The sequence below is a fragment of the Coregonus lavaretus genome, assembly GCF_964263955.1.
Source record: "Coregonus lavaretus genome assembly, chromosome: 9".
NCBI classification, from domain to species: Eukaryota; Metazoa; Chordata; class Actinopteri; order Salmoniformes; family Salmonidae; genus Coregonus; species Coregonus lavaretus.
In genome coordinates, this window is record NC_139996.1 from 7,513,495 (window position 1) to 7,524,246 (window position 10,752).

Consider the following 10,752-nt stretch of genomic DNA (forward strand, 5'->3'; position numbering starts at 1 on the left):
TATCAACATACTTGAAATACAGTAGTATAGTAAGTCGAAATACAGTAGTATAGTAAGTCGAAGTATTAAAGTATTTTATTGAAAATTATGACAAAATTGATGCAAATTAACAGCAGCCTGTCACCGTGATGGTAGGTGAGGTGGTTGAACTAAACCAGGGGTGTCAAACATAATCACGGAAAGGAAAGCTAGATGGTCGGGGACCATAATCAATTCCCAAAACGATGGATAGGGGATTTTATTTTGCAAATTTTGACAGCGAGGAAATATAACCAATGTTCATTGCAACCCTCTGGACCTCGTTGAAGACCCTGGGATAAAAAATGAGGTTGACACCCCTGAACTAAACATTGAGAAGTTATTTTGATGGTTCAACAAGATGACAACGTTATAATAACGGATCTTTCTTCATTGCTCCAGCCACAGGAGGTTGGGTTGAGGCCAGGGTTGGGGTGGTTGGACCTGGTTTGGGTCCACAGAGTCTGTGGTCAGAGTGGTGCAGATGGGGTGTGGGGAGGCCAGTGACAGGCGTGCTGCCAGGAGCCCCATCCTAACACAGCTGTGAGTGTCTCTGCTCTGGAACATCCCTGCCAATATCCCACCTGCAAGACTGAGGAGAGGGGAGAGAGGGGTGAGTGGGAAACCAACATTTCACCTATGGCGATACATTTTTTCATTTAAATTTTTTGGTTTACTCCCATCCCTAGATAGCTACTGACCTATCTCCGGCTCCTGAGACATTCACCGTTTCGTCTGCGGTCAGAGCCAGAGCAGAGTAGTGGACGGCACATAGCCGACCCTTCTGGAAAACAAAAAACATCATCATCATCACCATAATGTTTAAAGATATAAATGTTTGTCAAGATGCTCACGTTTAGTTTAGAAGTGAAACAGAATGTGAGAATGTGAGCTCACGATCAGGCTGGTTTAACAAGTCTATATAAAGGTATCCTATTACCCTTGTTCCTCTCCTAGGCTGCAGGTCTACAGACCCAGCGTTATGTTCTCCACACAGCAGCACTCCCATGGCACCCAGGGTCACCACCACACACTGCAGGTGGTCCAGCAGGGGGCGTGTGAGAGCCATGGCACAGCGCAGCACCTCCTCCACAGAGCTAGGCAGCACTGACACCACAAGACAAGACCACATTAAATCAGACAGCTCATCATCATGCACAAGCTCCTATCAAACAAAAACGTCATAGTGTGTGCATTACTTATTATATCTAGCCTGGTCTCAGATATGTTTGTGATGTCTTGCGAAGTGTCAACTGCTATGGTCATTGTTAAGCCAAGCATAGGAGTTGGCTCCACAGCACAAACATAGCTGGGTCCAGGATAATTCCGTATTATATACAGTAGGCTCCAGAAATGATCTCAGTGCGCAGGAATGACTGACTATCATACCTGCAGGTGTTGGGAGGCCCAATGCCTTGTTTATGGTACACAGCTCAGCCAGGTTGGGAGAGGTGTAGGCCAGGGCTTTCCAGCTGTCTGACAGGAAAGGCTTGCACGCCTTGTCACAATCAGTTGGCTCATACCACACTGCAACACAAGTTTATCACATCAGGGTCTGTATTCATATAGCGTCTCAGAATAGGAGTGCTGATATAGGATCAGTTTTGCCTTTTAGATCAGAATGAATAAGATTACATGGACAGGGGAGACCTGATCCTAGATCAGCACTCTGACTCAGATTCTTTGTGAATAGGGGCCCTGATCACACAGACATGCACTGATGGTGAGAAAATGGTAATCGATCACTATTGATGACTGTCAAAGCGGTCAGCTCTCCATGCTAACCTGGCACTGCATGCTTTTTGGCGAAGGAGCAAACATAGTCGATGGTGGAGACGGGTATATTGCCGTCCAGACACACGAGAGAGGCTGATGAGAGCTTCTCCTCAAACTGGGACACCTGTATATAGAGATAGGCAATGTGTTATTTTTCAGTGCTATTCTATATAAAAAACAAAACAATCATCATGACAAAAAACATTATATATGTGTACTTTTATGTGTAGTAAATCAGGTTCTCTTTACAGTTTAAAATGTAAATGAAGTACCCGCTTCAGAAATACTCACATACTGCTCTGTGATTTGCTGGTGGATGTCCATGTCGCCCAATCCGAGACTCAGATCCCCGCTCTCGGTGATCACGGCACAATAAGTAGCAGTCCGCTGCTCCTTAAGCCTAGCGACGCCACTGGTGTTCTAAGGAAAATCCAAAGAGGCAAGAATGTCATGCCAGAATACTACGGGAGAGGGATTCATTCCGCTTTGCATTTGGTCATATAAAATTGTTACTACTCGTTAAGGGCCCGATTTAGAGTTGAGATAAGTAACTCGCACAACTCTGATTTTAAATGGAAACGTGCTGATCTCAAGTCAGAACACCGCTCTAAATCTTCTCCACATACGTACCATGTGCCGACAGTAGTTCAGCACAGCATCACTGTGAGAGTCAGTTCCAATAGCTGAGATGAAGAGAGGTCTTTGGCCCATTCTGCTCAGAATGTCTGGTGGGTAAAATTTCACACAAGAACTCAACATTAAACTGTCTTCACTCAATGCAAAAGTTTGATTAACCTTTTCCGCATATAGGAGCTATGTAGACATAATTGCATGTTATAAACTGGGTGGTTCGAGCCCTGAATGCTGATTGGCTGACAGCCGTGGTATGACAAAACATGTATTTTTACTGTTCTAATTACGCTGACAACCAGTTTATAATAGCAGTAAGACACCTCTGGGGTTTGTGGTATATGGCCAATATACCACAGCTAAGGGCTGTATCCAGGCACTCCGCGTTGCGTCGTGCTAAGAACAGCCCTTAGCCGTGGTATATTGGCCATATACCACACCCCCTCGTGCCTTATTGATTAAATAACTAACCAGCGAGGTTCCTTCCTACTCCACCAAATGACTGGCAGACACTTCCAGGATTCGTCTGTCCAAACTGTGAAATATATAAACAGCCAATTGAGCAATCAAAGAAACCCATGTGTCATTGACGTTATTTGAATATTCTAGACGTGCAGTAGTAGATGCTTGATATAAGCAGGGTTAGTGTGAACGTACCACTAGCTTATCTGTTTTCCCCTTGGCAATAAAATCCACATTCACACCACCTATGACAACCTGTGATGAAAGAGCCACAGTGGTATTGTACAGCAAGCATGTTAAACACTGTCCATCAAGCTAAAACTAGAGTAAGAAAACTGATGTGCTCTACAAGACAAGAGTGGTTGGTTCATATCGATGATGAACACATGACTAGTACTCACAATGGTTGAGTGAGAGTCCAAATCTTTCTCTCTCTCCTTTGCGTGAGGAGCAGAAGGTGTCCTAGTCTTCTTCTGCATTCGTTCAGACAGTGCACAGGCTATCTGACTGCCCACCCTGGCATTATTATGGATGAGAGCGATATCTTTGGGAATATCAGATTAAGGACCTTAATTGTAATGATGATACAAATATTCAGTTATATATAGATAAAACAAGTTTAAAAAATCAACAATTATGATGTCAGATCTTTTTTTAATTTTTATACCTTACACTAAGAATGACTCTGATATGATCCCTCCCTCCCTCCCTCCCTCCCTCTCTTCAGCGTGGTTTTCTCACATCACGGTATTGATCAGAGAAGGATACTAGCCTGGAGGGACTTTCCTCGGGTCAGTTCGTTGACCTTTTGAAGGATGAAGGGCGTCACATCTCCTCCTCTTATACCTTTAGCACTACAGGGGAAATACGTACGAAGGCAACAGAGAGTTCATCGTGTGGCTGATACTTTTCTTCTCGTATATCAAGGCAACCAAACATAAACTCTGATAAGCAGACTTCCTGTGATGTCAGTCATGCAAGCAACTATCTAGAGATCAGGAAATAACCGTTTAGAAAACACCACCCGGCACAGACGGACCATGAGAAGTGCTCAATAAATAAGGCTTTAATGGCAATACCTAAGTAGGCAAAATACATGTATTGGGGATTCAACTACAGCCAAGATAGGTGGAAAGTTGATTTATGTTATATTTTGAGTGAAACATCCCTCTGAACCTAATGCATCGCTTCCTTACATGGCCTCTGCCAGTGCAGCCTGTATAGCGTCCTCAATCTGTTGTCCAGCTGCTGCATGCTCCTTAGGGATGGGCACAGCCAACAGCAGCCCACTCTGTAGACCCAGGGACAGCGTACCCGCTGTCGACCAGGGGGAAAGAGACCGGTGTAGTACATTATGATGCAGTCATAATACATTGGAAGATTTGTCGTAAGCACGTGTGACCCCCTTATAATGTCTTATGATCATGTCTATATTATCAGTTCAGAATGACCCTGAAATAACAGCAATATTGGGTCAGTTGAACATTTTGCTACTCAAGACATAAAATATTTATCTGCGTTACCAATGAGATCTGCAGCCTCCTCAGCATTGTTGACGTGGTAAGGGGAGGTAAACCCACTTTGTGGAGAGAAGAAAGCGGGGAAATTCTTGGAGGTCCCAAATGTGGCGACACACACACCCTGTGTCTCCTGAGAAAGTACACAATTGTTAATGATTATTTGCGATGCAATGGAATCTCTTGCAGTGGAATCTATGCATTTGACCATGTATAAAACCATCTAGCAATAACCACTAACCAAGTACTCCAGGGTGCGGCCAATGTCAAGGATGGACTTGACTCCAGCTGAGACCACAGCAATGGGAGTCCTGCCTAGCTCTGTCAGATCTGCACTGACATCCATACCTGAGAAGATGGTCAGTTAACAATTTCAGTACATTTTGTTGTTGTTTATTTCTGAATCCTAAGCATGAAGTCTCCCCACTGTGGATGATGATGTCATTTCACTGAGGCTACAGTAGCTTCAAACCAATAACGTACTATTCTCTCCATCTCGGTGCACTCCTCCAACACCGCCAGTGACAAAGACATGGATACCGGCTCTGTGTGCTGCTATCATGGTGCCCGAAACAGTGGTGCCACCACAGAGACCCTGGAGAACACACACACACCGGTAAGCAAGGTATTCAAACTGAATGAGACTGAATGGAGTGGCTTTTCGGTTGTTTGTCCAAACCTTGACAGGTGCTCACCTTGCTGATGGCGTAGGGCAGGTCTCGGCGGGACACTTTCAGCGATGTCTTACTCTGGGCTAGGTAGTCCAGTTCTTCTGAAGACAACCCCACATGAACCCTCCCCTGGAGCAGTCCAACAGTGGCAGGAGTGGCTCCCTCAGTCCTTACTATGGCCTCTACCTCTTTGGCTGTGCTGAATGAGGCAAAACAGTGACTGTTGAAGTAGTAACTTCCAATACTGAATTAAGGGCAGCAGGTAGTCTAGCGGTTAAGAGCGTTGGGCCAGTAACCGAAAGGTTGCTGGTTCGAATCTCTGAGCCAACTAGGTGATAAATCTGTCAATGTGCCCTTGAGCAAGGCACTAATTGCTCCTGTAAGTCACTCTGGATAAGAGCGTCTGCTAAATGGAGTAAATGTTGCCAGAATAAATTAGCTTTATAGCATGGCATTTTACTTTTTATATATCAGGAACTTTCTGTCTTACAAAGTCCTTCCCATTTTGACATCTTTGCAGCACATACCTCAGGTTGTGTGGGTATGGCATGCCATGGGTGATGATGGTGCTCTCTAGCGCCACCACTGGTCTGTTTTCTGCCAATGCCTGGGATACTGCCGGATGGACGAGGAAGAGACCATCTGGGGGGGGGGGGAGAATCCGACTTCAATACTACAATGAGGGTAAATTCAAAGTCAGTCTTTAATATTTTTTTTTATTATTCATTATTATAGAAGGGGCTGACTTTACCATTTTTGCATAATCTGCTGTGAAATGTTGAGATGCCACGTTTTAGGAGTTGTGCAGATACTTCTCTTAGCAACCTCAACTGAGAATCTCTAAGGGAAACACTGACAGCAGAATAAACAAATCAGAATTCAAGAATAACATTTTAAAACAACATAAATTACCAACGTTTTGTCAAATTGCATATCCAAGTTACAGAAAAATCTTCACAGGGAGTTACCTTAATTTCATGATGGAAAACAAAACAGATTTCTCAGCCATGGATTCCCGGCATCAAAAGCTGCAGTGAGTAGCGTACCACGTCACTGCAAGGCACACATACAATTCACCTATTAAGTAGATTTTCCATTCTCCAGTTAGTTGGGACTAACTAAGTCCCCCACTATTGGGCCCACACAGCGATAAATCTACACCCAAAACATCAGTGCAGTCTGCAACATTGTGAAATAAGTGTTTTGTGTTCTTATCGCTTTCTTATCCCACTACATTCAAGAACTGAACAAAGACCCTTTCCAATAAGGTATATGTAAAGTAAATTATTTAATTGTTCATATTAAGTCATAATGGTAGAGCAAAACACAGTCAACTGTTACTTAATAGAACTACTCCTTAAAAAACAAACTGAAGAAAGGGCTCTGTCAAAGACAGGGCCACATAATGTATCAACTTCACACACAAAAAAAGGCCTTATTACACATTATACAACAGGTGGGTCTAATCCTGAATGCTGATTGGTTAAAACTGCATTCCAGCCGGTGTCTATTCCACAAGTTACCACTTAAATAATAAAGGCTGAATCGTCACAGTTTGCATTTTATGCTAGACCAGCGGTGATACATTTAAGACTTCCATTCATTGCGTTAGCGCAATGAATGGAAGTCTACAGGAACAGCTAGCATGCTAGCTGTTCCCATGGACTTCCAGTCATTGTGCTAACATTTAGTTAGTAATTGTGCTAAAGCTAGTTAGCAACTTCCTTCAAACTGCACACAGAGACATAAAAATGCACATCCACAAGTTCATCTGACTCTGGGGATGTAGATAAAGGGTTTCATGCCATTATGATTTAAGACATACTCATTAATTAATTCCTTGATATCACTAACATATTGTATAAATGGTACCAGGCATTCCATTTCCCATAATTCATATCAGCTCATTATGAAATAAACCTCTTCTCTACCAACAATGCTGCTCTTAATGCTTACCTTCCCCAGCGTGTGAGAAATGAGAGAAACTGAGGAATGAGACTTTTTGCACAGAAGAGTGAGTGAACTTTGACCCTGCCATGCTTTTTGTTGACACAGCTTGCTTGCCTTTACCATAGAACTCTGGCCTCTATCTATTCACCCAGTATGACTGAGTTTATGCAACTGGAAATGAACATTATAAGAATAAGAAAACTGTATCTAAAAATATATCCGTTATCAATGCACACCGTTATACAATTTGCTAAGATCAGAGCTACTCTTGTATCAAAAAGTTTTATATATTATGAAACACATGAGTAATGAAATAAAATTAAGTCGATGCCACAGACAGACAAGCTCACTCTCCCTGCCTGTTTCATTAGGCCTACACTATGATCAGAGCCGGCTGCAGTCAATGCTTAGCTAGTGAGAAATCAGACGTTCAACCATTTGATGCCATATTTATAATTATATAAAATATATGCAACACATTTTCCACCAACAGGTTTCTGTGCCAATATATCACACAACCAATAAACAAAGCATACTGACTTTGGGCACTTCAATATCATGGTTTACATTTTCAACACCACAATAAATAGACTATGTCAATCTCGACAAACAGAACGAACATCCCACCCCACCTTGTAGGCCTACCCAGTATCGAAGGCTTGGATTGACAATCTCTGAATGCCATTAAACTTTTGGGGTGTTTTTAAACAGTTGTCTTTTTCAATTTATCAAAATGGCAGCTGCACAGTTTGGATTGATTGATTTTATTTGTCAGTAAAAATAAATACGGAACGTATTCAGACCCCTTGACTTTTTCCACATTTTGTTAAATTAGAGCCTTATTCTAAAATGGATTACAAATAAATAAATCCCTCAGCAATCTACACACAATACCCCATAATGACAAAGAAAAACAGATTTTTAGACATTTTTTCAAATTTATTAAAAATAAAAAACAGAAATACCATCTTTACATTAGTATTCAGATCCTTTGCTATGAGACTCGAAATTGAGCTCAGGTGCATCCTGTTCCCATTGATCATCCTTGAGATGTTTCTACAACTTGATTGGAGTGCAGCTGTGGTAAATTCAATTGATTGGACATGATTTGGAAAGGCACACATCTGTCTATATAAGGTCCCACAGTTGACAGTGCATGTCAGAGCAAAAAACAAGCCATGGGATTGAAGGAATTTTCTGTAGAGCTCCGAGACAGGATTGTGTCGAGGCACAGATCTGGGGAAGGGTACCAAAAAATGTCTGCAGCATTGAAGGTCCCCAAGAACATAGTGGCCACCATCATTCTTAAATGGAAGTAGTTTGGAACCACCAAGACTCCTGAGCAAACTGAGCAATCTGGGTAGAAGGGCCTTGGTCAGAGAGGTGACCAAGAACCCGATGGTCACTGACAGAGCTCTGGAGTTCCTCTGTGGAGATGGGAGAACCATCCAGAAGAACAACTATCTCTGCAGCACTCCACCAATCAGGCCTTTATGGTAGAGTGGCCAGACAGAAGCCACTCCTCAGTAAAAGGAACATGACAGCCCGCTTGGCGTTTGCCAAAAGGCACCTAAAGACTCTCAGACCATGAGAAACAAGATTCTCTGGTTTGATTAAATCAAGATTGAACTATTTGGCCTGAATGCCAAGCGTCACGTCTGGAGGAAACCTGGCACCATCCCTACGATGAAGCATGGTGGTGGCAGCATCATGCTGTGGGGATGTTTTTCAGCGGCAGGGACTGGGAGACTAGTCAGGATTGGCGAAAAGATGAACGGAGCAAAGTAGAGAGAGATCCTTGATGAAAACCTGCTCCAGAGCGCTCAGGACCTCAGACTGGGGGCGAAGGTTCACCTTCCAACAGGACAACGACCCTAAGCACACAGCCAAGACAACGCAGGAGTGGCTTCGGGACAAGTCTCTGAATGTCCTTGAGTGGCCCACCAGAGCCCGGACTTGAACCCGATCAAACATCTCTGGAGAGACCTGAAAATAGCTGTGCAGCAACACTCCCCATCTAACCTGACAGAGCTTGAGAGGATCTGCAGAGAAAAATGCGAGACACTCCCCAAATACAGGTGTGCCAAGCTTGTAGCATCATACTCAAGAAGACTCAAGGCTGTAATCGCTGCCAAAGGTACTTCAACAAAGTAGTGAGTAAAGGGTCTGAATATTATGTAAATGTTATATTTCAGTTTTATTTATTTTTTATAAATTAGCAAAACATTCTAAAAACCTGGTTTTGCTTTGTCATTATGGAGTATTGTGTGTAGATTGGGGGGGGGGGGTCAAGGGGTCATCATGGGAAAATCTGCCTCCTAGAGATGAACGTACTTTGGCACGCGTAAACAAGATGGCGTATTGAATAGAAATCGGTACAAAACACCTCAAGATAAAAACATAATATTCAAAATCAGTAAGTTAGACTAAATATTAGCATTTCATATATTCGCAGTTCATATAATTCAATCTGGATAATAACAGAAATAAGATCATAAGGCTAGAGAAATATATCGACAAATATTACTACAACAAGCAACACCCAAACATGACTGAAGACAAGCGTGGAGAGCCGATCCCCAAAAGAAAACGCGACTCATCGACAGATACAGATGATATATGCTTTTCACCACTAGGTATGGTAAGTGTGGAAAGCGACCTGTTGAAGTCGATAAATGACAAATTGGGCATATTAGAATTGGTCAGTAAAGACGTAAAAGAGTTGAAAGCGAGTCTTCAAATGAGTGACGAAAAAGCTTTGGTAATGGAGAAAGAAACCAAAGAAATAAAAGTGACAGTCTCTAAAATGGAAACGGACGTTAGGGAATTAAAAAAGGAGAACAATCTTCTGAGAGAAGCCTTACTAGACATCCAAACTAGATCGATGAGGGAAAATCTAGTACTTACGGGTATTCAGGAAAAGGAGGGAGAAATAACAGAGAATATTATGAAGGACTTCCTGCATACAGCGCTACAAATCCCACTCGAGGCTGTCGATAAAATCCAACTCGAACGTGTACATCGTTTCGGAAAAAGAGGACAGAAATGAGTTTTTTTATTGGTAAATTTACAAACATATATAATGATAAATAGACTTGAAACTTGTATCTCATTATGGTGTATGGTGAAATAAGTATAGCCAGTTATAATTGTAATGGCTTAGCTGATAATAACAAAAGAAGAACAATATTTACATGGCTCAAAGAGAAGGAATATAATATCTATTGTATACAGGAAACTCATTCAACAATTCGAGATGAAGTAGCGTGGAAAAAAGAATGGGGGGGGGGGGAAATATACTTCTCCCATGGGCAAAGAAATTCAAAAGGGGTGATGATATTAATTAATAGTAATTTCGATCCGAATGTGCAAATTGTCCAAATAGATACGCAAGGTAGATGGATTATTTTAAATATGGTATTGGACCATAAACAGATATGGCTCATTAACCTTTACGGACCAAATAATGATGATCCACAATTCTTTGACAATATATATAATAAATTATCAAGCCTGCAAGCAACTCAAGACAATATTATTATGGTGGGGGATTATAATACTGTTTTAAATGGCTCAATGGACCGAAAAGGAAATCACACCACAAACAATCACCCACATGCTCTTAAGGAAATTGTGAATGTCATGGATACATTAGAACTAGTAGATATATGGAGGCTTAAATATGCTGATCTAGTGAGATATACATGGCGGAGACTGAATCAAGCTAG

General features: G+C 42.0%; 1 protein-coding gene across 2 annotated transcripts; it reads right to left on the reverse strand.

Annotated features, from left to right (window-relative positions):
- Positions 1–57: 57 nt before the first annotated feature.
- On the reverse strand, positions 58–10,010 carry LOC311135108 (uncharacterized protein). Of its 2 annotated transcripts, none has more exons than XM_084168987.1 (20): positions 9,932–10,010; positions 6,043–6,127; positions 5,826–5,926; positions 5,602–5,716; positions 5,099–5,273; positions 4,887–4,998; positions 4,645–4,751; positions 4,410–4,536; positions 4,083–4,203; positions 3,655–3,740; positions 3,288–3,430; positions 3,082–3,141; positions 2,896–2,959; positions 2,425–2,519; positions 2,086–2,214; positions 1,804–1,918; positions 1,408–1,545; positions 959–1,125; positions 720–802; positions 58–610 (listed from the first exon to the last, which is right to left on the reverse strand). In XM_084168987.1, exons 2-20 carry the CDS (start codon positions 6,081–6,083, stop codon positions 409–411), a joined length of 2,181 nt encoding a protein of 726 aa, XP_084025113.1. In that variant the 5' UTR covers positions 6,084–6,127; positions 9,932–10,010; the 3' UTR covers positions 58–408. The 2 variants fall into 2 exon arrangements, with proteins under 2 accessions (XP_084025113.1, XP_084025112.1); XM_084168986.1 differs by lacking the exon at positions 9,932–10,010 and adding an exon at positions 7,031–7,092.
- Positions 10,011–10,752: the final 742 nt, after the last annotated feature.

Coding starts and splice junctions, on each gene's coding strand:
- LOC311135108 (XM_084168987.1), bottom strand. CDS start 6,083: ATGGCTGAGAAATCTGTTTTGTTTTCCATCATGAAATTAAG. Junction 4,752..4,886: donor GCACCGAGATGGAGAGAATA/GTACGTTATTGG, acceptor CCATCTTCTCAG/GTATGGATGTCAGTGCAGAT. Junction 1,919..2,085: donor AGCAAATCACAGAGCAGTAT/GTGAGTATTTCT, acceptor CTCTATATACAG/GTGTCCCAGTTTGAGGAGAA.